The 26,698-nt window shown below is 45.9% G+C and overlaps 2 protein-coding genes and 2 long non-coding RNA genes across 18 annotated transcripts in view; 1 reads left to right on the forward strand and 3 right to left on the reverse strand.

Annotated features, from left to right (window-relative positions):
- LOC140635670 (uncharacterized) overlaps nt 1-8,930 on the reverse strand; it is a 37,390-nt gene extending 28,460 nt beyond the window's left edge. The window contains exons 1-2 of one of the 3 annotated variants that reach the window (XR_012033023.1): nt 8,111-8,930; nt 7,237-7,348 (exon numbers count right to left, since the gene is read on the reverse strand). This is a non-coding gene — a long non-coding RNA (uncharacterized lncRNA). Of the gene's footprint in view, nt 1-1,702; nt 1,791-7,236; nt 7,349-8,110 lie in introns of those variants that run through there. The other 2 variants (XR_012033021.1, XR_012033022.1) reach the window with 2 other exon arrangements.
- C6H1orf105 (chromosome 6 C1orf105 homolog) overlaps nt 1,811-26,698 on the forward strand; it is a 36,385-nt gene continuing 11,497 nt past the window's right edge. Inside the window, exons 1-4 of one of the 8 annotated variants that reach the window (XM_072830629.1) lie at nt 1,876-2,141; nt 15,393-15,478; nt 18,814-18,904; nt 25,732-25,806. In XM_072830629.1, coding sequence (XP_072686730.1) covers nt 2,121-2,141; nt 15,393-15,478; nt 18,814-18,904; nt 25,732-25,806 — 273 coding nt within the window. In that variant the 5' untranslated portion in view covers nt 1,876-2,120. The other 7 variants (XM_072830630.1, XM_072830632.1, XM_072830633.1 and 4 more) reach the window with 7 other exon arrangements.
- On the reverse strand, nt 11,612-14,435 carry PIGC (phosphatidylinositol glycan anchor biosynthesis class C). Of its 6 annotated transcripts, XM_072830624.1 has the most exons (3): nt 14,314-14,431; nt 13,603-13,762; nt 11,612-13,004 (listed from the first exon to the last, which is right to left on the reverse strand). In XM_072830624.1, exon 3 carries the CDS (start codon nt 12,784-12,786, stop codon nt 11,893-11,895), a length of 894 nt encoding a protein of 297 aa, XP_072686725.1. In that variant the 5' UTR covers nt 12,787-13,004; nt 13,603-13,762; nt 14,314-14,431; the 3' UTR covers nt 11,612-11,892. The 6 variants fall into 6 exon arrangements, with proteins under 6 accessions (XP_072686725.1, XP_072686724.1, XP_072686726.1 ...); XM_072830623.1 differs by lacking the exon at nt 13,603-13,762 and having other exon boundaries at nt 14,314-14,435; XM_072830625.1 differs by lacking the exon at nt 13,603-13,762 and having other exon boundaries at nt 11,612-13,036; nt 14,314-14,418.
- On the reverse strand, nt 16,916-25,777 carry LOC140635671 (uncharacterized). Its single transcript, XR_012033024.1, has 3 exons — nt 25,710-25,777; nt 19,457-19,623; nt 16,916-17,346 (listed from the first exon to the last, which is right to left on the reverse strand). It is a non-coding gene; the product is annotated as an uncharacterized lncRNA (long non-coding RNA).

Below are 26,698 nucleotides of genomic sequence, written 5' to 3' on the forward strand. Positions count from 1 at the left end.
ACTGGAAGAATGGAATCTATGTGACTTTGGAGGACCAGAGAACATTTTCTCTTTTTTTTTTATTTATTTGTGATAGTCACAGAGAGAGAGAGAGAATGAGGCAGAGACACAGGCAGAGGGAGAAGCAGGCTCCATGCACCGGGAGCCCGACGTGGGATTCGATCCCGGGTCTCCAGGATCGCGCCCTGGGCCAAAGGCAGGCACCAAACCGCTGCGCCACCCAGGGATCCCAACATTTTCTACTATAATACTCAAATGGTATCTCCAATACTGAATTTACCTTAAAAAAAAATCCAAACATTTATTCAAATAAAATGTCTATTATTAAGGTAGTATATCTGCCAAATTTGCAATCTCAGATTTTAAAAAAAGATTTGAGATTCAGAATTCTCTCCTCTTCAAAAGTTTACATGATCTTAATTACAATTTTAAAGTATCTCCTATTGGGTGAGATCACTTCTATGTATGGCTCAGTTGACCTTATTAAGATAGAAAGCTACAGGAAAGTAAAAAATTGTTCATGAGAATCGGTGTCTCATGAACCTCCTGTCTGACCTAGGCAAGACCTGGTAAAGATAGGCAAAGCAGAAGATGTGGGCAGCACCCTCCAATTAAAAAAATGGAGATCCTTCACTCACAACACTCTCCCTTTGGACCATAAAAATCTTTTGAAAGGACTACAGTCTCCACTCAAAAATAACAAACTACTTTATTTCTCTGGCATTTCCAATGGCATATGACATCCATTTTTACTTGTCTCCTAGGTCCAGTGACTGTTAGAAGCACTGGTCACTAAGAAAATTCAAAGGCACCAGATCAGGAGATCAACTGGGGCTCAGGTATTCCTGGGGGCGATGGGGTTGATGCAAAATAAGGCACAGCATGCAGTACTCTCTCTTCCCTCCAGCTCCAGCCCAGCCACTTGAGTTTTTGAATAATATTCTTATTGCATAGCATTCTCATCTGATAGCATCCCTCTCCCAACAGAGACAGTGTTCCTGGATTATTTCATACACCTCCCTAAACAAAAGAAGGGGTTGTCAACCAGGTTTTCACCAGTTCATCTTTTTTAGGTGTTTGGGACTTTCCCACCTTGTCTGAAACATGATCTTATTTTCATATACAGTGTTACACAGTTTAGGTGTTTAAAGCTTAAACTGACCTGATGAACAATGAGGAAGGAAAGCCCAAATCGCATAAGAATGACATGATTCCCTGGCAATTTTGCAGGGTCTCAACAAAAGTCCAGGTCCTTCCTCACATTGACAAGGCAAGTTAAAAAAAGGGGTGAATCGGGGTGGGGGCTAGGGGGAGAAGCAGCCCAGAGCAACATGAAACATGCCATGGTTGGTTCCTATTTATTTACTATCCTTCATGTTTCTGTTTCATAATATACCTTTCCCCAACCATCCCTGCCCCCATCTCCACCCTTAATACTTGATAGGGTTGAAAAAATGCTGCATTCTTCAGAGTTGATCATAACTCAGGATCATCACAAGGAACCATTATACCTATAACAAACATACTATTTTTTAAATGTTCTCATGCCATTATTTATGCATCAAACATTTCTTGAAATCATAATAATTATTATGTGCTAACTATGTAATATATGTGTTATATATATTATACATATAACTACATAATAACTATTATGTGGACTGGGAGCACCCAAAGAAGGAACAAGATAAAAGTAGCTTACAAAATAGCAATAAGGGGCTATGATGGGAGAAAATTTGAGTCCTTCTCCCAGGGAGAACTGTTACTGATTTCTGCACTGAAGAAGCCACTTAAATTCTAGAACTCAGATTACCCACCTGACTCAATGCATGCTAACATTCCAGAACATGGTGATTTTGACCTCTGACAATAGAACTCATTTCAGCCAATCAGAAACCAAATATTTCATTTCTAATGGAGTAGTATGATACAAGATTCTAAGTCATATAAGTGCTGGTTGAGGAAAAGACAGTGTAGCTTTGAAGCTGAAGTAGTCTGTGAACTTTGCTTTGGCTTCTAACAGAAAGGCTCTATAATCAGAAAGTACTCTGCAGCACTCTGCCCCTGGAAACAGGGGAGTTCCTCAGCCTCCAACTACAAAAATCCAGGACGTCTGAGAGATGGAAAGAAGAGAACTAAAGGTAGGAAAAAAGTATACCAAACTTCCAATCCTTCCCTTAGGGAGCTTCACTGGTAAATAAACAGGGATCACATACACACAGATGGGAATTTCAACAATTTCCACAAATGTCCTAGAAGCTCAAAGCCAAACCTGTGTTCTTCCTTCACACACATAGACACTGTCAGTGGACTTGGAGCAGGATATACTCGATCCTCAGGATCCCACAGTTTGAAAATAGTTACAGCATCTGTTTCATAGCTCAGCATTAAGTATGATTTTTTAAGAACCCTCCAATGATACTAGAATCTTTAATCCAGCTCTATGAGATTCTCAAGTAAACCTTTGCAACCACAAATCCATCTTAAAAGCATGAACTACACCCACAGGAAGATAAGACTCCTGAAAAAGAAAACAATTTCTATATCCCTTTATAATACTAGAGTCTTATCTGCATACATCAGATGGAGCTTGTGACACTACACTACTCTGTGTCCCCCACTGACAGGACATACCAGCGGCCTCCATGACCACGTACACACCCATTGTTTTTTTTTACTATAATTTCCCATTAAATTGGATTAGACGGCAGGCTGTGCGATGAGCCAAGATGAATCTGCTATTCCCGTATTGCTTTTAATCAAATCAAATGTCACAGTATTTTATATCAGGTCCCGATTTTCAGCCCCAGTTCACATCTTTAGAGAACCTTATAAACAGGGGTGAGAAGTAGGCACAGGGGAAACCAAGCCTTAGCCACCTCCTCAGGTCAGGGAGACTGAAGGATCCTCAAGTCAGCAATGGAGAAGTCACTGAAGTGGGTTCTACCTCTCAAAACAGCTGCTAGCGAAGTATGTTTCTGAAGCCTCATCTAACACTGGAAAGACTAGGGTTTGCGGCTCCACTGGGCTGGATCTTTTTCTCCCACTTCTCATCTCCAAGGGAGCATCTTAGAAAGCAGCAGAGAGCAAGTAGGAGCCAAGGAAACAGCTCCTTCTGCCTGCTGCCTTTTTTAAAGACAAAAATACAGCTTGCATACACAAAAGCTGCCCGGGGCCTGAAGATCTGTTTATTTTGCAATTTAAAAAGAGTGGGAGGCCCACAGCGTTCTCACTGAGCAGAGTCCAAGTGTTACTTGGGCTCTGCACAAGGCCACTGGGCCATCCCTGAGTGGGGAGCAGAGAGCCAGCAGCTTGGGAAGGCTGAAGCAGCAACCAACCCAGCTCTTTCCCAGGGCCCGAGGGACCATTGTTTCCCTCGACCTCTGCGTTGGCAAAATCAATTTGATCCACTGTCCCAGCAACATGTGCTCAGGGGACTGGAGAGCTAGTCTGTGTAGGGCACAAGACCTCAGGCTGATCCTGGTGTCATTTGAATCCGGGTGCCAATTGGTGCCAGATGGTGGCAGAAAAAGTCCTTTGCCTCTCTAAGCCCCTTCCTCTGGCTCGTTAGCACCTGCATTACCTGATGGGGGCAAAGAGGCACCAACACCCCGGTGTGGCCAGGCCCCTGGCGTGGCCGGGCTCCTGGTGTGGAGCAAATACTGGGCAGCTGGAAAGCAGATGCTTCCTAACTACCTCATCTCCGGGGGACACCCCCCCACCACCACCATTCATCACAGTTCCGTCTCTGGGAAGAAAATGGTGTTTTGGTTTGGTTGGTGATTGCTATTGTTTCTCAAGGTAAACAGACCAACGTTATCACACCTGTGTAGCTGAAAAAGAAGAAAATAGCCCAAAGCGTTAGTGTGGTGGAAGCCAGCTCGCCCCAGCAGGTGTTCAGTTGTTTTGGCTCAGCCTCTCCCCTGCAGCTAAGCTGTCCAGAGCCCTCCCCACGGTCGGAGGAGTGTGCCTCCCCGGGATGGACCATCCACGGGACCGCCAGCAAATGCTGGCTCTCGTCTAAGCTCTGATCACTTTACCCAGAATCAAACTTTCTAGAACCCTACAAAGGGTGCTGCCCCACTGATGGAAGATTGCACAGTTGTCAGGAAGTTTGTTATTATACCAGAGAGTCAGTACATTCATCTCGTTAGCAGGCAGTAGTAACCTATTCGTGATGGCTTCAGGAAGCCTGTACCCTAAGACCACACCTCCTTTAGAGTTGAGGAGGCCTTCCCTCCCCACCCACCGATGTTTGCATTTTCCCTGCCAACTGCCTTGTCTGCCTTCCAAGGCCCCTTAGACTGCTAGGTCACCCTCCTCCCTGGCACTCTGCTCTCCACACAGTTTGGTCCGCGCCTATCCTGTGCTCCTTTCCCACCCTCCCCTGCTTCTAAAACCCTACACTGTGCCCTCTGTAATCTACTGCCCATGATCAGTAAAAATCCGTGTATCTTCCACCTATTATCTGGCTGTGTCCTTCACCTTCTTGCTCTAACACAACCAAAATCTCCTCTCAGGGCACCGTGCCCCCTGAGGTCATCCCCAAAGGTGGCAGCTTGTCTCCACAGCCCTGATACTGCTGAACCTGAGTGGGGTAGGCATCCTGTTTTTCACTTTTACTTTCAGACCATTCTTCCTCCCTCTGCCCTAAAACCCTCAGCTTTAAACCTCATGGCATCAGACTATTGCACATACTACCCCTCAGTGTTGCTTTAACCCACCACCAACCCCTAGTTCACTTTCCCTCATTCCTTGATGATTTTAGCTCCTGCTTCCCTGTCATTCTCTCCAGGACTATTCCTGTCTCAATTCTTGGGGATTTCACATAGGTGTAAATTATCCTTCCAACATCCCACCCACCCTTCTCTCTTCTTATTTTCTAGGATTTCACTTCTCCAATGATGCTGGCCTCCACTCCACCTCAGCTACTCACTCCCAAAGTTACAACCTTGTCTTTATTCTCTGGTCTTCACATCCTAACCTTCTAACTGTGTGGACCCCTAATACATTGATCTTCTCCCTGTCCCTCACCTCCCTGCTCTTCACCCGTGTTAAGGTTCACTGTCCTTCTTACTCAACTAGAATACAATAGTCGATCATTATAAATCATGCCCATGCATGTATATGTATACTTTTCTCCTTTGTCCTCTCAATTTTTTAAAAGATTTATTTATTTATTTGTTCATGATAGACACACACACACACACACAGAGAGGCAGAGACACAGGCAGAGGGAGAAGCAGGCTCCATGCCAGGAGCCCGACGGGACTCAATCCCGGGACTCCAGGATCATGCCCTGGGCCAAAGGCAGGCACTAAACCATGGAGCCACCCAGGGATCCCCCCTGTCCTCTCAATTTGATAAAACCACCACCCTAAGGATATTCAGCTCTCCATCTCCTCTGCCTTGCACCCTTGTACTTGTACATGGTCTGGAAAACACACAGACACAACCAAACTAATTGGTTTCACTTGAAAGTCACGCTCGCCATGCTCAAGTGAGCCCTTAATCCTACTGAGCAATTACACTAACCATCCCTGGTTCATTCACTGCCCCAGTGTCCTAAGCTATATCCTACCTTCCGCTCTCCTCACTCCCCTATCACTTCCTCTCTTATCCTCTCAGCTGATTCTTTGCCTCCTGATTCTCTAGGAAAATTGAAGCAATCAGAAAAGAACTTCCAAAAATCCCCATCACCTCATCTACCCACTTAGCATCTCTCCTCTCACTGGCGTCTGTATCTATGCACTCTGCCTTCCACGTGTTGCCATAGGTAACTCTCCTGGCCTCTGTCCAGAGCCAGTCCCTCCCCTCATGCACTAGATCCCATCTCCTCTCAAATGCTCAAGACTGTAATTCTCACCCTCCTCACATCAATGACTACTTTCTATTGTTGCATTTCCATCAGCATAGAAACATATCATTTCTCCCATCTTAAAAGAATAGTTTGTCTTCACCTCCATGTTCAGTTTCTGCCCTATTTCCTGGTCTTTCTTTGAAGCAAACCTTTAATTTGCCTATACTTGTCGCTCCAGTTCTCCTTCTCTTTTCTTTTAAACCCATCCCAAATAGGTTTTTCTTCTCGCCACTCCACCAAAAACTGTTCAACACCACCAATGACTCTCTCCTTGCTAAATCCAATGGTAAATTCTCAGCCCTTGTGTTACTTGATTTACCAGATTGTCACATGAAATCACAGTTGATCACCTCCTCTTCGTTGAGTCATCTGCTCTTGGTTTCCAGGACTCCCAACTTCCAAATCTATTTGCTTGTTCTTCTCTCCAACCTTTTAATTTGGAGTGCTCAGTCCTCTTCTTAGTTCATATCAGTTTCCTTGGTGATCTCATCCAGTCTCATAGCATTTATATACCAACAATTCCCAAATGTATATTTCCATCTCATACATTGATCTTAAAATACAAACTCATCTAACTCCCTACTCAACATTTCAGCCCTTATGTCTGCAATACATTTCCCAAACTGATTTTCTTCCCCCAAATCTCCACCCATATTCCCTTTGCCCCAAGCTCAATTGATGACATCTCTACCTTTCAATTTGCTCAGGCCAAAACCCTTTAAGAGTCATTTATGATTCTTCTCTTGTTTTCACACTGCACATCTGTCAGGAAGCCCTTGACTCAACTTTCAAATTATATACAGGATGTGACCTTTTTTTTTTTAAAGAATTTATTTATTCATTTGACAAAGAAAGAGAGAGAACATAAGCAGGGGAGGGGCAGAGGGAGAAGCAGGCTCCCCTCTGAGCAGGGAGTCCAATGAGGGAGAAGCAGGCTCCCCTCTGAGCAGGGATCCTGGGAATCTGGATCATTCATTTACCTCTTTCAAGCCTTTGGTCAAATGTTACTTTTTCCATGAGACCTATCCTGACTCCCTGATCTAATAACTTTTTTTCCCATAGCATTTATAATCATCTACTTATGTTTATTGTCTGTCTCCTCCTGCTAGAAGGTGAGCTCTACTAGATCAAGGACCTTTATCCACTTTGTTCATAGATATATTTCAAGCACATAGGACAGTATATAATTAGTGCTCACTGAATATTTGCTGAATGAATAAATTCCTGAGGCCAAACTTCATAAAGTGTGAATGGTGGAAAGTGAGTAGAGATCAGCCTGCATGGACAATAAATATTTTGCTGGATGTTGAGGGTGGGAATAAGGGATATAGGGGATAATGAGGGATTTGAGAAAGCATTAAAAGCCAACTGCCTACCAGTTAGTCTTCAGCCCTGGATGCAATTCAGCTGTTGAAAAGTAAAGGATCAGCCCAAACTGGCAATCAGCCTTAGGCAAGTTCCTGGCTCACGGAGTCTCAGTCACCTCAACTGTAAAATGAAAGTAATACCGTGTATTACACGATTGCTATGAGAAGTAAATAAGATTATGCATAAAAAGTGCCTAATACAGTGCCTGGTACATGGTGGGTGCTTGAAAATGTAGCGATCCTAATTTGTCAAATCCCAACATGCTATTTATTTCCTGAATTTATGGGGACCTCGAACAGTATAGTTATTTCTCAAACCACATTTCATCAAGAATTCCAAGACTTTGTTGAATTTCATTAGAAAAAGAAGTATCAATAGCTTCCACAGGATGGCACTGTGTCCCAGCCCGGTTTCCCTGCATCCAGTGTGTTTGAAATACTGTAAGATTGTGTGACTGATGCCCTCTGCTGGCTTTTCTTTTTCTTGACGTTGAGCCTTTGGCTTAGAAGATGTATAATGGCTTCATGCTTCCTTGAACATGCTCAGAATGGATTTCTAAATCCACAATATAAGCCAGCTGCCCAAAGGCTCACTCAAAATTTTATAGCACTGCCATAGCTTATAGGCCTAACACTAATACTAAGTTGGTCACTGCACAGAACCAATGTGCTATCATCGGATCCCTGCACAGCCTTCTAGCTACTGGCAAATCATCTACAAGCCACATCATGCCATAAAAGCAAAGCACACCGGCTGCTCCATAGCCCTATCTTTCCCTGATCCCGTCTATCCCAACTACAAGCCTTGATGCCATTTTGGAGGGACAGGCAAAGCTGCCTCCTCATTCCTCACTTGCCACCACCACCTTCCAACCAGCCTTACCTATTGATTGACAGGAAGCAGAGCTGGGAGAAAGGAGTGCAGAGAGGGAAGGCCTAACAGTTCCCTATGCAAGTATTTGGTTTGGGATTTTAATTCCAACGTTACTGTAATGGCTTCTCCCTTCCCCCACACACCATAGTATTCTCTGAAAATCTAGTTATGAATATTCTGCTTGCACTCTCTCAGTGTAGCTTAAAGAGACTGACCACATCACTGTACTGTAATGAGTAACCTTCCCAACAACTGTCACACCAGGTCACACCCATTATTAGCTAGGCCCGCATCCCTGTGCCAGCAGCAACCCAAAGCAGCATGCTGTAAGTGAGCCCCATCGTCCCCTAGTAGTACCAGTAAGAGCTTGGGATTTCTTAACACTTTCTTACAAAACATTTATGGCTTATTTGTATTTTTTCCCAAAACTTTTTGGAATCTATTTATATTCTTGGTCTGGGAAACTTCCTGGAGTTACATGCAGAAAATTGTATTTTTGTCTTCAACTTGCTCTGCTTAAATTTCAAAGGGTGTCCTCTCCTCTACCTCATGACTTAGTGAACAAATTAACATTCATTTTGACCCTTTTCAGTTTTATAGGTGATGACTGTGTATCTCTGTTGAGACTTCTTCCAGGCTGTGATGGTTCAATTCTCTCATCTGTTTTCATAGGGCAGTCCTTCTCTGTGGTTACCATTTTGATTTTTTAATTATCCTTCTGTGATCCATTTCTAATTCCACTATAGCTTGGTGATGAGGCAACTGATTCTGCACAACAAATTCTAAGTACAAAAGCACTAGATTTTGTTTAGATCTCAATACCCTTCTAGATTATGCCCAGAATTTGGAGCCAATGTCCTCCAGACATATTTGAAACACTTTAACCTAATTGCCATCTCAGGCACCTCAAACCTCATGTGTCCCATTCTTATTTTTCTATCTACTTCACCTCCAAACCTGTTCTCACTTTTTTCATGGAATGGAACACAAATCCACTCAAGGCAGAGGCCCCACTCATCCACTAGTCCCTTCCATTTCCCAACACAAGTCTCCCAAGATCTCAATCTAGCCAAGACCCTCATCTCCATGCCCACCATCATCACCACCCTTAGTCCAGATGGCCACTCTTCACTATTGCCACAGAGCCTCTGAAATTCAGCCTGAAAACTGCTGCCAGAATTTTATTTATATATATGCATAAAAGTGTTTGGTGGGAATCTTATGTCCCTTTTCAAAATCTCTTTAATTTGCATTGACTATAGTATAGGGTAATTCAAAGTATTCAGCACTTTCAAACCTCAAGCCCTCTCCCTATGACCCATCTATTCTGTGGTTCTGTCCATCTTCAGGATGCATCTAGCCTCTGCACACTTTGAATGTACTGCTCACTCTGGTTGGAATATCGTTCTCGCCGCCTTTCTACCTGAAATGAGTTGGCTGCCCCACCCTTATACCCTCACATCCAGCCCTCAACTCCCCATGCCCCTGCCAACTGCACACTGAACAACCACCACCAAACTGAATAGGATCAGGCCTTGGGGGGGTCGGGGGGAGGGTGGGCTCCAAATACTATATTCAGTGTGATGGAGAAGAGCTGAAAATGACAGCACAGGCACATTAATTCATCCCACTGAAACTATTCTTGAAAGTGGTTCAAATCTGGAGAACTTTCTGCTTATCAACATGGATACAGTTGCTACGTGAGTTTCCTAAATAATCAGAAACCCATTCAAATAAGGCAAATGTACTAAAATATAACCCCAAAGCACACAATTTTACCCATTCTTCAGCCACTAACACCTGGCCCTGTTCCTGATCTGAACCATGGAAGTACGAGCCAATTTGGGCCATTCTCAAGGCATGAAGAAGCCACTTCTGACCTAGGCAGTAGTTGGACGTTTCAAGCTCAAGTCAGTTTCCAAGATCCCTCTCTCCCCATGAGCCAGTGTCCTTGGAATTTCAAAAGCCATCTCACTGGCCTCAGGGAGAACTACCCATTCTAACGAAACACCATACTCATCAGTACAAATTAAAATCAGAAAAAGAATGAAGTGACAAAGCTCACAATATTAGTTCACAGTCCTGTTCAAGACATTTTTTGAGAAATCCATGTTCAGAGAAACTAGAAGTAGAACTCTTTAGGAAAACTACTGACAAAATTTCTGACATGACTTGCCCCAAATGAATGATTTCATGAGATACCAACTACTCTGGGAGGGGACCTGAATGCATTTTGTACTTTGTCTTCTTCAAGTCTTCCTACAGATCAACTTGATAACAGCAACAGCTGACACAAATGTAGTGCTACTTGTCCAGTGTTCTTCAGAGCACTTTGCATAGATTTAATTATCACAATTCTAGAGGTAAATACCTCCATTCCCACTTTATAGATGAAAAACCTGAGACATAGAGCAATTGCATAACTAGCCCAAATTCCAATCATCTACTCCCTCTGTAGATAAGCTGGGTTGCTCCCAATGACCTGCAGTATAAAACTCAAATTCCTGAGTATTCAGACCCATTACTCAAACCTCCCGTTCCAACTTTTCCTCAAATTCCCATAATCCTAAACTCCGATAAAACACTTTCCCACCTTTGTGCTTGCCCTGAGAATGCACATGGCACAACGGCAGCCACATGTTGCACCCAAGTATGGCTTTTGTCCTGATATAAATTGGGCAATATTTACAGGTCAGATTTCACATTAAAAGACACATTTGTGGGGCACTTGGGTGGCTCAGTGGTTGAGCATCTGCCTTTGGCTCGGGTTGTGATCCCAGGTCCTGGGATCAAGTCCTGCATCCCCACAGGGAGCCTGCTTCTCACTCTGCCTATGTCTGCCTCTCTCCCTGTGTCTCTCATGAATAAATAAATAAAATAAAATAAAAAATCACATTTGCAGCTATTGAGATTTCATTTAGGATCTTACTCAGAATTCTAAAGATCTGAAGCTAGGACTGATTTCCAGCTAGAAACCCTCAGCTGGAGCAGAGTAGTGGCTGCCTTCACTGGTCGGGCACACTCCATCCAGCATTCACTTCCCATTAGTCTCATAAAGTCAGCCAGCTTCACTTGTTCACATTAATGACCTGGTTCCTAATGACCTTTGCCACTTTGCCCTAAACCTGAATCCCACCTGAAACCACAGACCAAGCTCAAATGCTATCTCCTCTGGCAAATGTTTCCTAATTATTCCAATTGTGGTCTCCAGCTTCTTTGAATTCCCCTAGCATTCTGATTATGTATCACAACACACCACACTCTCCTTTGGACTTAAGTGTGTACATGCTTCACTAAAACTAATAGAAACTCTGAGTCAAGGTTAAGTGACCAATTCTGGGATCTAAGGCAATAACACAACACAGAATCCAGGATTCTAGGACCTGAGCTCTAGATAAATAAAGGTAGAGAGAAGTGACTTTACACATAAACACATATATTTTCATTCTCTTTTCACTCTTCATGCCCCTTCTGTCAGCCTTCTTACAGAAAAGTCATGAGACAACTTAATGGATGTTATTTTTTTAATAAATAGAAGCCACACCACTTCATTTGTTACAGCAAATGAGAGGCAAGAATTGAGGAGGGCCCCAGAAAGCATTTTCATCCACAAAATAACAGAAAGGACAAGCATCTTCACCACCCATGCCTTTGGTTAGTTCTTTCTTTTGACTGCTGTTCCCCTACCCACATCAGTATGTTGTTTCCAGGATGGGACTGTCTTCGAGTCTTCTACTAGTTGGGAGGCTAGTCTATCAGCTTGCCTTAATAACAGAATGGAAGTTTCTAACTTAGCTGAGAAACCTGGACAGGTCTTCTTTGATTTCAGCCTCATCCCAAGGCCCATGAATGTTTTCTTTAAAAAGCTGCAGGCGAATGAGGTAGAAAGGGCAGAGACAAGAGATGGAAACCAGCAGAATGGCAAAGAGGATGGCTCCCACAGCACTAATGGACAGTAAACCTCCCAAGGCTGAAAATGCGAAAAGCAACGTGACTCCCACGTAGCTGCATGGAGTACATGCCTTCAGTTTCTTCTGTAACATGGGCCACAGGGCAAAAATCTGGATGGCAAATGTCACCATGATGAAAGCATGCAGGGACCGGGGCAGGCGCGACGCCAGGCAGACAGAGGCAAAAATGGCCATGTTCAAGGACAGTGTGCTGGATACAATGGCAGCGTTGGCGCCATAGTCAAAGAAAATGAGGTGGCCCAAGAGCATAAAGACCGACATGGCATAGATGGTATCGGTGCTGACAGACTCTGTCAGGGTCTTCAGCACTGGCGAAAAACCATATGTGAAAGTAATGAAAACGAGGGCACTCTTCAAGTCAGCCCACCGGGTCCGCCCGCTCTTTTTCCGTCCTTCACCTCCATCGATGAGATCAAACAAAACATAGCCAATCAGTGAAGAAGCCAGGCCAGTCCCAAAAAGCCAGTGGGGCGCCAGGAGGCCCTCATCCATGTACCACCAGATAACCACAAAAACACAAACGCTGCACAGCTGCTGTACCACCACACTGGACTCAAATACCACAGCCCAGTACTGGTACTTCCGGGCGTAGATGTTTTTCCGGAGCTCTTCCAGGAAACGCCGGTCCACATAGTTATCAGGAAAGGGCTGCCGCTCATACAAGACCTTCTGCCACTTGATCTCCTTTGTGTCAGTTACAGGTTGGGCACACATTATCCCCTCCTTCAAATTCAGGCCAGTTTGAGCTCCCTTCCAGAAGTCCAGGTGGTTCTTGTTCTTTACACAGTTTTGCAATAAGACCTCTCTGGAAGTTCCATGCTGTGTTGCGGTTCAAAGTGTACCGACCTTCCCTTGCTTTCAAAGGCAGCAACCCGGACGAGGCCTCAACTCGAAGAGTTTGTTCCCGGAGGCAGGACGATGCAGCCAAGTTCCTGGAAAATGAGAGACTATGAACCTAGGAAAGCTGTCAAAGGTCAAGGGAAGGACTGAGTTAAAAATCAAACTAATTCAGTTTATTAAAAGTCTGAGCAAAAATACATGCGGTGGCTGTTTTATAATTATGGACGTTAACACTTCACATCAGATTTTAATTATAATCCCACAGATAACAACAGACATCTGTCAGCTATTACTCTCTGAGCGCCTACTATGTGCCAGGTGCCTTCTGGAGCTTCTTTCATTTAATCCTCTCCTTTCAAATCAGCATTAGCTCCACTTTAATCAGTAAAAATACCTGAGATTCAGATTGCTCAGACAACTTTAGCCCAAATTAACAGTGGCGCCAAATTCAGGCCCACGTCTTTCCCCGGAAGCCTGAGCCTCACGTCATGTCTCCCTCAGGGGTTCACACATCCCTGAGGTCTGTGGATGGGCTCCAGAGCATCCAAAACACTCTCCCTGTCACCATATCCTTGTGGCTGCAAATAGTGCAAATTTCGAGGGATAGGATCCGGAGCTTTTATTGATGGAGACCTCAAAGGCATTATACCAAAAAAAAAAAAAAAAAGGAAAAAAAAAAGAAAAAGGTACCAGTGACGCCTGGGTGGCTCAGCGGTTGAGCGTCTGCCTTTGGCTCAGGTCGTGATCCCGGGGTCCCGGGATCGAGTCCCGCATCGGGCCCCTGGTAGGGAGCCTGCTTCTCCCTCTGCCTGTGTCTCTGCCTCTCTCTGTTTCTCATGAATAAATAAATCTTAAAAAAAAAAGAAGAAGAAGAAGAAAAGGTACCAGTCTAAAGACAACAGTAAACCGCACAATACAAAAAGGCACGAGCTCCCGGTTTAGAATCTCAAGGGTCTTCACCCACGAACCTCGCGAGCTTAACCTCCTTTAAAGAGCTCGCGTCCTGGCGGGAAACTCTCGCGAGGCCCGCGGACGACGACCCCTTCTCCACAAGGAAACCTGAAGGAGGCAGAAGGACCCGAGTCCTCCCTCCAGCAAGCCCGGGAAGGCGACTCCTACTGCCCGACCTGACTCCCTCCACGGAGACCACGGCGAGTTGGGCTGCACCGGCCAGACGCCCTGGAGCCCCGTTGGCGGCCGCAGGGACCCCAGCCCAGCGCGCTCCCGCCGTCGCCCAGGGCAACGCCCCGCCCCTCTCCCCCCCCCCCCGCGGGGTTGGCCAGGTGTCCCCGGGGACGCCCCACTCCCCCTCCGCGGCCGCCGCTCACCGGCCTTGCGCCTGCGCGGGCGTGGCGGAGGACAAGGAGGCCCGGAAACGCGGGCGCCCGCCCGAGGACCCACCTGCCCGCAGCTCCCGGGGCTCTGCGGCCGGACGGAGGCGGCCGCCCACTTCCGCTCCCATCCGGGGCTCCGCGGCGCTCGCGACGCCGGCCGAGCACTTCCGGGTCCGCCCCCCCCCGCGGCGAGAGCGCCTTTCCCCGGCCGGCGGAACTGCGGGGGTCGCTGCTGCCCCCTGCCGGCGACCCGCGGAACTCCCGGCTCCTCTCCCGAGGACGCGCCGCTCGGAGCCTAGGAAAAAGCAAGCGCCGCAACGAAAGGCTGGATTATTTGGGATCCGAACGCCGGGGGACAGAGGCTGGGCTGGTAAAGAGAGACTGTAGAGCCGACTCTTAGGCGCTCCTATTACTCAGTCAGGCCCTCAACTGGGGACTTGCCACGCATCCGTGCATTCGCTGGACAGGTATTCGGAGAGCACCTGCGAGCACTGTCCTAGGGGGGCTCTTGACACCACAGTGAGTGGAACCGAAAATCCCTGCTCTCCTGCAGCTCTCTGTCTTGTGCGTTGACCTGGAAAGTGATGATATCTTCCCAACAGGACAAAACCGAGGCTCAGAGACCTTGTGAGCTGTCCCAAAGCCACCAGCTGGAAAGTGGATTAACAGATCAACGTGCCATGTCCGCGGCTTCAGCGTGTTGTTCATTCCTCTTTGGTGCCTGGAAGGAATCGGGAGCGGAGGGCCCTGCGGCTGAAAACAGTCTGGGACTGAACGGGAGGCTGCTGATAATTCAGCCGGCTGCATAGGTGCACCAACAGATGAAGTAATAAAGAAGCAAAGGGATAGGTAGAGTAGAAGGCCAGGTATAGAGGGCACAAAAGTCAGAAAACCTGAATCCACCTATGAGCCGTGTGACTTGGCAGATCACAACGCCTGAGCTCTGATTTCTTCATCTGTAAAGTGGAGATAACACTGTTTGCTCTTGGATCCTTTATAGGAGACTCAAAAGGCCCTCGTCATAAAAATGTTTTGTAAAGTGCTGACTTTTATATAGCTGCCATTAGCTCACTTTGGTTATTGTTTTGATGGCAATGTTCAAATGCAATAAATTCCACGGAATGATCTCTTTCCATTTCTTTCCAGGTTTCTGTTCCGAAATTTGGCAAGATTCCTTGGCTTAGCGAGGCCAGCCTCATAAACAAGCCATTAGTGCTCAGCCTCCCCAAAAGGTAAATCACTCAGTCACTGAAGCCAAAGGTTTCGAGAAAGATGTCACAGAAGATGGTTTCTGGGGCAGTTATCAGAGGGGCAAATCTGGTCAGTTGAGAAACTCAAGATGAGTGCTCAAAGCCCAGAAATGGCCTGGGTTTCTCAGACAAAAGCAGGCACTGAGTATAGGCTTGGCAGGGGGGAGGAGATCTCAATGAACCTCCCTCTCTACAACCACCACTCAACAATACAAAAGAATTTTGCCCCTGGATGCTACCTCTCCGAACACTTCCATCCTCCTCTACATCTTACTTTTTCTCCTCTGCTTTAATTTGAAATTTTCTCATTTTAACCATCAAAAGTCTAGACCCATAAATGGCAATCTTTAGAGAGGAGCGACTGCCCGTATATCCCTTTGGGACAATCTCCTCCAATCTCACCAGTCCTGCCACTTCCAAACCAACAGCTATGGAAAATGTTTCTGTGTTTCACAATTGGAGGTGTTCATGTGTTAGCAGCATTTTAGTGCTGACACTCGAAATATCTGGGCTTCTTCATTCCTCTTTCATTTGTGGTCCCTGGCTGCTCTGGGGAGGGGAAGTGGAAGGAAGGGGGAAATTGAGGTAATGTGGAGGCGAATGGAAGAAATCAGAGGGAGGGGAGAGAGAGAGCAGCCAGGAGGCAACTTCGAAACCACTTCATAGATGAGGAGGGCTGGCTCCCTGGCACATGTGGCAGTTTGCTAGAAGGGTTGTACTTCTAGCAAAGGGATGTTCGTAACCGTCACCTACCCTCCTACCCACAAGTAAGTGACTCTCCATGAAGAACATTCTCCCCGCATGGCCTCTTCAGTAACATGGACCTTTGCTTTATCTGCTGCTCCTTTTAAAAGCCACATTCTCAGTAAATAGACAGATTTGTGTATTTTCAGAGCATCTAGGAAGTGCCTGTTGCTCTGTTCTGCTATTTTTACTTTGTTGTCTACACTCTAGCTCATGTCTAGCTAGTATGAAATGGCTAGTGTTTGACATCTAAACAGGGTAACAGCTCACTATCCCATCTCAGCCCCGTTCCCATTAGACCTGCCCCTGTAGCCAGGAGTAAAGCATCCCTGGGCATGGTGCTCTCACTCCTAGCTCTCTTGTTTTCTGATTGTACAGTTTTGGGGTCAAGGGTAGGGAGTGGAAGCAGGATGAGGGCCTGAAGAAGGCAGACCCAGAATATGATGGGGCAGCCCCAGCACCTCTTCCCCTTCACAGCCATCCTGGTATATCAGAAGGGACAGGCTATTGATAGTCTGAAGGAAGGGGTTGTTTTCCCTCTGGCCATAAGGAGAAATTACCTGAATGGTCAGTAAAGCTCTACTCATCTCTAAACAGTATTTGGACAGCAGTCTCAACTCTTGTGAGGAGAAAGGGCACTTCTCTCCCTCAAAAGACACTGACTGGATGCCACCAGTGTGGTGCCCAGAGCTTTCAGGAAGACAACGTAGGAATGCACAGTCTTTCGAAAGGACAGTTTACTTAAGTATCAACAATCTTTTTTTTTAGATTTTATTTATTTATTCATGAGAGACACACACACACACACAGAGAGAGAGAGAGAGAGAGAGACAGAGACACAAGAAGAGGGAGAAGCAGGCTCCACGCAGGGAACCCGATGTGGGACTTGATCCCGGGACTCCAGGATCACAAGGCAGGCGCTAAACTACTGAGCCACCCAGGGATCCCACTGTCAACAATTCTTAAAGATTAGAAACTCTTCATCTGGCTAACGCTCTGGGTTCCAATTATTTTTGGCAAAACTTTCCTAAGGCCTCAGTAAGAAAGTTATAGATGTGTTTTAAGTATTACCTAGTTTGGCACAAGCAGTTCTAACACAGAAGAGTCTGAAAAAGAGAAAGAAACGTTTAGTAAAATGTACTCAGAGCACCAGAAACTACCTACATGGCTGGAGGAGTGAGGCCTAGCTCTGAACACCATGGCCTGCACAGACCTACTTCTTTCAAAGAAGACTGTCATGCTACATGGAAGCCACACTCATCATCAGTCTCTAGAGCCTTCAGGTGACACTGAGGCCTTGTGTATTTGAGGTTATTGAGTGCTAAACAGCTCTAGAGTGGTCTCTGGTCTCTCTTGGTCAGCATTTAGGTGTCAAGTCCAAGGCAGGCTGGCTGTCCACAAATCAAAGGTAAAGACAGTGAAGGGCTGGGTCAGACCCACCGGACCACTGCTCACCCAGGGAAATGGTGAGGAGAAATGAAACCATAAATGCCTCGGGAATACCAAACTCCTGTCACATGCCTATGTTATAAATGAACAATGAACAATGAAATCTTTCCTCATTAGAGAGGAGAGGTGTTCCTGGCACTCCGAGTTTCCATTTCTGGAATGCCAGGGGCATGTACAGTACTGCACACACAAGCAGTTTTTGATGACCGGGGCCCCTGCAGGCCTTGGCCTCTTACATTGTAATAAAATGAACCATAACAGCTGCAGAGCAGGTGGGCCTTTTCAAGGAGATGTGGATGTGTTTCATCGATTACATCTGCTTCTCTGAACAATTTTTTTCTCTCTTAATTTGTACACTATCTAACAATTCACAGTTGGCATTGCTTAGTTCAAATCAAAAGGACAGAGAAACCAGAGTGACTTAAGAGAGCAAAGTCATCCTTTGGAAGCTGTCAAATGGCCTGTGCCCTGCAGGACTGGGCTGGGCAACAACTCCTTGGGGTATCTCCTGGATTATCTTTTTTGGAAAGGAAAAAAATTTCTTCTTCCCTTCAAGTTTCTTCGGGCTGGTCGAAGAATCAAATTGACATGAAGCACATTAACAAGAGAAAATCAAATTTGATTTTGTACATACAGGAACCCACATGAGAGTCCAAAGACAGTCATGCCAAATAAGGTATATATGTCATGCTGAACTAAGAAGGCAGCAGGGGTTGAGAATTTCAAAGGGAAGGAAGACAATTCACAGGAAGAAAGGAAAAAGTAAATGTTTGGCAAGCAAATGTTTGCTGCGCCATTCAGAAACAATGGGACACAGAGATTAATTTCAACACTTTGCTAAATTCCTCTTTACCTAGTTGATATATTATATATAATCTATGATGATAGCTCTCTTCCTGGAGCAGGTCCCTTATCTAAATTCTTTAAGGCAGTTAAGGGGAAGGTCAAAGTTTCTTCCCGAGTCTTTCTGGCCCTGATTGTTTTCAGCTCAAAATACTCTGCAAGTCAATATAGTACATCTTGGGGCTATTCATATTAACCCCTACATCTCTGAAACAACCAAGGGGTTGGTTCATCAAATCAGAGACTGTGGTTCTAACTTGCTCTTTTTTTTATTCCTTTAGATATCCTCAGAATTCTGGCACTTTCCTGATTTCATCCAAGAAGGATATGAATTTGCCTATTTTATTTCAAGTTCCAGATGTCTTATCTAAGGTACTCAATTTTGTGTTTTAATTGAAAAGAAACCCATAGTGGTTCAGGGATGACATCGAATGTAAATACAAGGGCATTTTCTCTCTCCTTAGCAGAGCGCTGGGCCTGGAACATCATCACTGTTCCATATATATTTGTTGAATGAAATGAATGAGCATCGCAGACTCGCCCAAGGTCAAGTACACTAGCATTAAGAATGAAAGTTACAATCATCAAAAAATTAAAACAAACACAATCCTATTGAGAAATAAACCCTGAAGCTTTCAGGGACTGTGCTCAGCCTGTGTCCAGAGCCAGTCTTAGCTTCTGGAGCCTCTGACCCTGTCCCATCACTGCCCTCGATCCCTTGTATCTCCCACCTACACATTCTACACCCGTAGAATTTCATATTGTCCTCCTCATGTCCCCTCCACCTCACAGAAATCAACTGAGATTGACAACTGGGTGATGACTATACTCCCCAGGAGGTTCCCGATCTTCAAGGTGCTGATAAAGTCAGCAGTGCTAAGAGACAGAGGGAGAGAATTCTCAGGCATAAAAGCAGTTTCTCACCTGAGGAGTACACAGGGTGGCTGCTGGTGTGCCAGGGTGGTGTTCCTAAGCACTTGTCACAGCGCCCCACTCGTGGTGACACCCGATCATGGTGACAGCTCCACTCTGTGAGTTACCACTGGGTCAGCCATGATGTCAGGAGGTAGATCCCTGCTTAGGGAGGCCTTCTGTGGTTTAGGGAGATATGGAGAGACTGAGTTAGATGCCAGCTCAGTGAATCAGTGCACGGGACCTGATAGGTGCACAGCCATCATCAGGGGCAGGCAAAGTCCCTGTGAGGCAGTGAGAAGGAAAGGAGGGGTGGGCAGAGAGTGCCAGGGAATGGTTGCAGAGGAAGCGGCACCTGCATGTGTTCTAGAAGGTACTCCTATAGTGGAGGGAAGCACCAAGGGAACAAAGACACAGAACCTGAGCATGAAAACATCAAGGAATCAGGCCACGGCAGGGAAAGAAACCACGCAGATGGGTGGGCTCAGCTGGAGGGCAGAGGGCCGCAGAGGCCAGGAGCTCTGTGGAGATGGTCCAGGTTTTCAGCTCAGCATGGTCAGGGGCTGTGCTTGAGTCACTGCACTAATCCCCCAACATCCAGGCCAGGCATGTAGGTATGAGTTCCCCCTTGACATGCACAGGATCAGCTGAGTGGAGACGGGATCCACCCTGACAATTGCTGCAGAACCAGCGACAAGCCTTCCAGACACTGTCTTTTTGACCTCTGATTTAGACAGGCTCTCCCCTGCCACCGAGCACCTCCTTATCCCAGGTGAGCTTTGAGTCTCAGTGCATGATGCCTTCCAAGGCATTAATATTCCAGGCCCCAGACCGCTGGGGCAGGAGGCGCGAGAGGAAAGCATTGACAATGACCTGGGCAGGTTGAGAGGCCCATCTCCAGCAGGCCAGAGAATTTCATGGCTGCAATATGCAGGAGTGGCCACTAGAGGGAAGCCAAGAGCAGCTGCTTCCCTGGGCTTGGCCAGTAGGCTGAGGCCAGGAGGCCAGGAGGCCAGGCTCTGGGCGGACCCAGGGATCCCCAGATCCTAACTCCTGCAAGGAAAGGAGGAAAGGAGGGCTCCAGGACCTCACCCTCATCCTCATCCTCACCGTGTCTGGGGCTCATCCCCACCCCCCCCACCCCACCCCACCCGTGTCTTTCTGTAAAAGACAGTTACCCCTGCAGATTAGAAAGGCAAGCAGGTATAGGGAAGGCAAAATCTTACCTTTGCCATCTTCGGGTTTTCAGCTGCATCAGAGAATTAAATCAGTATAAGACAGATTAATGGGACAAAAGCATACAAATGTATTAAATGTAAGTTTTATGTGACACGGGAGCCCTCATAAGGAAATGAAGACCCAAAGAAGTGGCCAAACCTACATGTTTTATGCTCGATTGAACAAAGAGAGGCAATGGGGGAAAGTACCTAAAATAGATGGGGTGGCTAAAGGAAGATAAAAACGCTTTTAACAAGGTCTGCGTGTGCAGAATTGTACAGTTGGCTGTGACCACGAAGGCCTGAACGTATACCCTATGAGGTAACCATGGGCTCAGCCAGCAGCTGCTCCTTTCTGGGAAGAAACCGTGCTCTATCCGGTGGGAGTATAAAGCACCGTGGACACCTCATGTCTTTCTTTATCCTCTAAATCACCAACCTGCCAAAGGGCTGCTGGCAGCCATGCCACCAGCTAGAGGTCCTGGCCTCCAGGCACAGGTGTAAAGGTCCTTCCACCTGGCTCCCTTCCCTTCCCCACTCACAGGTCAAAGGGCAGAACTTTGAACATTCACATTCCAGTGGCATTCCTGCCCTACCCAGGAGCAGTCCTGTGGTAGAGGCGGCTGTCTGCGTGTCTGGGGCAATATTCACTAAGGGGTGGAGAGATAGAAAGGACATAGGGGCTGAGAGATGGAAAGACAGGGAGAGGAAGACAAATAGCAAGAAAGCAGAAGCCGAGAGAGGTGCAGAGAGGCGGGTAGGGGCACAGATTACAAGAAGAGGAAGTAGAAGAGGAAAGGCAGAGCTAGCAAAGAAGAAAAATGGAAAATAAACACAAAGTGGTGGAGCCTCAATACTCCCCCATTTAGACATCCACGGTGGAACAGCTTCTTTGTCAGGCAGGACTTTCACCTGCTGTTCCAGGCATCGACTCATCCAGATGCCACGGAATAGCCCAGTGTACTGTGATCGTTGAGTAATTGAGGCTGAGACGACATGCTCTGAGCTCCCTAGCAAGCAGATGTGGGGGGCTCTCTGGGGGCTGCAGTGGAGGCCCTGGGACCCCTTGGTGCACTTGCTGGGTTGGGTGCCGCTGGACAACAGCTACTCACTTACTAGTGGAGAACCCTACTCTGTTCCCTCGGCTCCTGCCCTAACTCACTCCTCTTTTTGATCTGGGTTTGTTGTTCTAGTGTAATGAGTCAGAGTCCAGATGAGAGCAGTACTATTTTGCTTTTAGCAGACCTGTGACAAAGGCCCCTGGCTAAACACACTGCAGCGGCAGAGATGTGGCTAGAAAACGCACAGGACGGCAACTCTCAATTTTCTCACCACCGAGAACTTGTTTTATTATTTCTCTCTTGCTGAATCTCAGCGTTTGAAAGCTTATGACCACCACAGAAACCACCTTGCATGTTCCTAAGTCCTTTTCCTGTGTATATTTATCAGATACATATAACTACAAATGCAGTTTTAAAAGGGAGGTAATCATGGTCACCACTGACCTGATGGTAATAAAATCCAAGTTTAATAAGTCTGGATGGTAGATGCATGGTTGTTGATAATATTTTGTGTATGTTTGAATTTTTTTCCTAGTCAATCATATGAGTATTTTAAAAACTATCTCCAACTGTATTCTTTAATGGAGATGGCTGGTATTTTCAGATTGCAGGAAAGTGTGTAATTATCAGAGGGCTTTTCTGAATATTGAAAATAACTCTCCAATCACCACTTTTTTTTCTAAGGGATATAGGAAGCATTATGTCCTCCTATGGATCCTAAGAATCTACTTTCTCCCTGAGAAAAGGTAGTCTTCTTTTGTCCCTTTATCCAAAAGTTTCTGGCTCACTGAAATACATGTATGGTTAGACAAATCTCTTAACCCTTCTGGGCTACAATTTGCTCTTTGTGTTCATTCAAAGAGTTGAACTAGAGGTGACCCATGAGGTGTCTCTCATTTAAGTCAGGAGTAGAAAGGAGGAAAGGAACAGAGGTGTCGAGGGCAGGAAGGATGAAAGCAAATTTGTCAGCGTTCCTCAGCATGCTTGTGGTGGCTATTTTTAAGATCACCATCTGGTGCTTTTACATTTTCAGTTTTGTTATGTGGAGAGGTATGTGTGTATATGTATGAGACAGAGAGAGAAAGAGAGGTGGAGAGAGAGGGAGGGAAAGAAACGTATTTCTCTGTTTCTTTATCAAAGATTCAGGAAGGCCAAGGACTTGGGCCATGAACCAGACCTTATGAACCTCAGCAGATATTAACCTCAAATATTAGGACATTTCTGATCGTGAAATGTGAAGAGCAGACTCCATCTTTGGGGGCCTTGCTGAAGTGTGCTTCATACCTTGGCCAAGCTACAAAAGGTTGCTCTCACTTTCTCATCACATCTGCCATCTGCTATCCTGAGGACAGCTGCTTGGAAAATGAGAACCCCATTAACATTTCAGAGCTTTTCTTGGTCGCTCTTACTCTACAGATGATACTGACTCTACAGGGGCCTGTGTACTCTGAACCATCAGCCAATTCATTTGCCATTTCTGCTACTACTGCTGAACTGGCCCTCAGGAAATCAAGAGTGAGCAGCAAATGCTGCAGAAGAAAAAGACCCTTGATTCTAGGGCCAGGAAAGAAAGCAGGGATATAGGAAGGTTTGGGGGGAGGTCTGGGGGTAGGAAGAGGGGTCCTACAGAGTGTGGAATCCCAAATTGTTTGCATCCACTTCCTTGTACACACATAAGTATATGTTTATGTGATTCATTCATTCAACCAACATGTGTGAATGCCTATTGTGTGCCAGATTCCTGATAGGCTCTAGGGATGCAAAGGGGTTTGAGACATGTTTTTGCTTTTCAAGAATTCTCAGTCTGGTGGAGGAAACCAACGAAAGAAAAGAAAAGAAAAAAAGAAAAAAGAAAAGAAAAGAAAAGGAAGAGAAGAGAAAGAAGAAGGAAGGAGAGAAAGAGAGAGAAAGAAAGAGAAAGAAGAAAAAGAAAAGAAAGAAAAAGAAAGAAAGAAAGAAAGAAAGAAAGAAAGAAAGAAAGAAAGAAAGAAAGAAAGAAAGAAAGAAAGAGTAACAGGACAAAATGCAACAAAATGCTGTATTAAGTCTGTGATAGAATCAGAAAGGCAGGCACCCAACTCAGGTAAGGGGTGTGTAAAATGGTAAGAGGGCCTTGAGGAAGACTTTTCTGAGAAAGTAACAGTGAAGCTGTGTCTTGACAGATGTGGAGTTAACAAGGCTGGACAGAACAATATATAAAACATTTCGTCTTCAGGCTCCACGGGATGGGAGTCCTCAAGGTCATGCAACTCCGCATCCCATCTGCCGCCCTCGTTAACCCGGCAAGATCCTGCCGTGCACCTTGGAGGTCTCTCAGATAGGTCTGTTGCTTGATTTGCAATGAACTCTTCCTCTTATGTGAAAACCAAAAGCCTATAAAAGGGGAAGGAATCCACCGCAGGAAAATAAGAAACCACTTATAACTCCAAATCTGCTCGAGGACGCTCCCACTTTCACCTCTACCCGTCTGTACCTTCTGCATTCTTTCAGACTAAGTGTAATGCCGCTTCTCGAAGACTCTCCTGATCCTGCAGTGGGATGTGGTTTCTCTTTTCTGAAGGCCTGGAAGTACCATTGCTTCTTCTGTGATATCGAGTGCATCCGGTCTTGGATCACAGTTTCAGAGATGTATATAAGTCTCAGAACTCACAGATGTGAGGGATGGAAGGAGGAGCCAAACCCCGGGAGATACCATCCCCAAGGTATCGGGAAGATATGGCAGAGGGTGGAATCTGCCAGAAGCCCAGGAGTCTCCTCTGCCTCTCTGGCCTCTGCCCAAGCCCCACTCCCCACACTAGACAATAGTCCGTGCTCAGCTAGCCTCAGTTACCTGAAGCCAATCTGCTAGGTCATTCTTCTGCGCCATCGCCGTGCTTCCTGGGGGTTGGAATGCCCTCCCCCAACTTGTTCACCCTACCAACACCTACCCAAACATTGCCTGCTCCTGTAGCCCTTCTCAGACCCTTCCCTCAATGTCCGTCCCACCTCCACTTTTTTCAGTTTCACTGCACCCTCAACATATCCCTGTCACATAACCTTCTATACTGTTGTGCTTCCTTGGGCACAGTCTGCTGGGTGGTGAGCAGCTGAAGTCAAAAGCTGTGTCTTATTTGTTTCAGGGACCCCAGTACCTAATGAATGGGCAAATGAATGAATTTGTATTTTCCCCTGGCCTGCCTTAGGGCCAGAAAATGCCTTATTCATCTTTGTGGCCCCAGCCCAGCACATTTATTATGGCCTCACAATAAATGTCTGTTGTTGAATGAATGAATCGAGTTGTTCACACTCATACTTTAACATGCCAACCCACAACATTGTATTGTAATACTCAGTTGATTCTTTTTAAATGGCCTATAGAAATGAAATGTATTTTAGGTATTTGTCAAAAGAATCCAACTTTGTCTCTAGTTTGCAGTCCTCATACCTTCAATAATAATGTCTCACCCAAATGCTTTATATTTCTCAGAGGATGAAGCTACTGGACGACCAATCCACTGAAGGTCACCCTAGGAGCACTGCCCAGGCACTCCCTACACTGCAGAGATATATTCCTCCTCTTCCTGTGCCCCATTCCTCTCAGGGCAGCAGGAATGGGTCAGGGCACAGGTATACACACATGTAGTAACAGGTCAACAATCAAATGGCAGAAGGGGGCTTTAATTCACAGTCATTGTTTATCCCTTTGACCCCCCTCCCTCATATTATATGCTTCTTATGAACATACTTCATGACTCTGATGTCAGTGTGAGTGAAGAAAGGTAAGTTGTACCTGTACCACTATATACAGGGATCCCAAGTAGTCTGTGACTGACCCCCTCCTGCCTAAACTCTTTCTAAACCTACCAGCTGCAGCCAAGCCTGGACTCCATGTCCACATGGGATGGAACTGACTCCCTCTGTTTTATGGAAGGAGTAACTATTACCTTTCCTAGTCCTCCAACCCTGTCCCCCTTCCTTGCTGCCCAGATACCCCCACCATTTCCTTACCTTCCTCTGTTTCTCCCCTCAGGCCAGGAGGATCCAGAGTAACCCCATGCTGATCAGAAATAAGCAGCTGTGCTCCACATGTCAAGAAATAAAAATGGTAGGTCAACGGGATGATAGAGATGAGCATAGGTATCCCAGAGGATAGTAAGCACTATGCCTCCCTGACCAGAGCCCAGTGGAGAGACAATACTTTTTGCAGGAATGGCTGAAAATAAGGACCTGTTGGCTCTGGGAGCATCATTATCTGACACAATATGATAAACTCTCTTTATTTTCAACAAACCAAAAGATGAATTAGGGTAGGTGAGTTAGAGGGATAGAGATGAGATGAGCCACTGTACTTTGAGATCCTAAAGTAACTGCACTGCTGTAGAGGTTCAGGAGCTTATGAAACTTCTCCCCACTTAACATTTCCACAATACAACACGAAAAAACACACAACCATACAACACAATCTGCCCCTACCATTTTAGTCATGAAACAAGCAGCTTCATCTTTGGACACATCAATTCAATCAGTGCCTCAGGATTAAAGCTCAGCTATAGTACTTTCTAGCTAGTGAGTGGTGTCTGTAACGGGTGGTGCAGAATGGTGGGGAATGAAGGCTAGCAAGAGGATTATGGGGAAACAAGGACAAAGCTCTGCCATCTGTCAGAGATGCTGCAGAAAGAAGCCTGTGTATGGAGGAATGCTCCATAGGTCAGAGTTAGGTCTTAAGTCAGTTTAAAGATTAGAGTTAGAGTCAGTCGGGCTTGGGTTGAAGGTTAATTTAGCTAAATGGCTAGGTTTCAGATAGAAGTTGAGGAAGGGTATTTATAATTCTGATATCCTATGATTCTCCTTTGACTCTGGGCTGGTGTGTGATAAAAGGAAGGGCAAGGAGTAGAAGAAAAACAGGAGACATAAGAGAGCCTCCTTTGATTAGTTAATGGTGAAAGTTCTTGGCTAATAAGATATGAAAGAGACCAGCAGTTTTGTGAAATTTTTGT

This window comes from Canis lupus, chromosome 6 (genome assembly GCF_048164855.1).
Source record: "Canis lupus baileyi chromosome 6, mCanLup2.hap1, whole genome shotgun sequence".
In the NCBI taxonomy this organism is placed as follows: domain Eukaryota; kingdom Metazoa; phylum Chordata; class Mammalia; order Carnivora; family Canidae; genus Canis; species Canis lupus.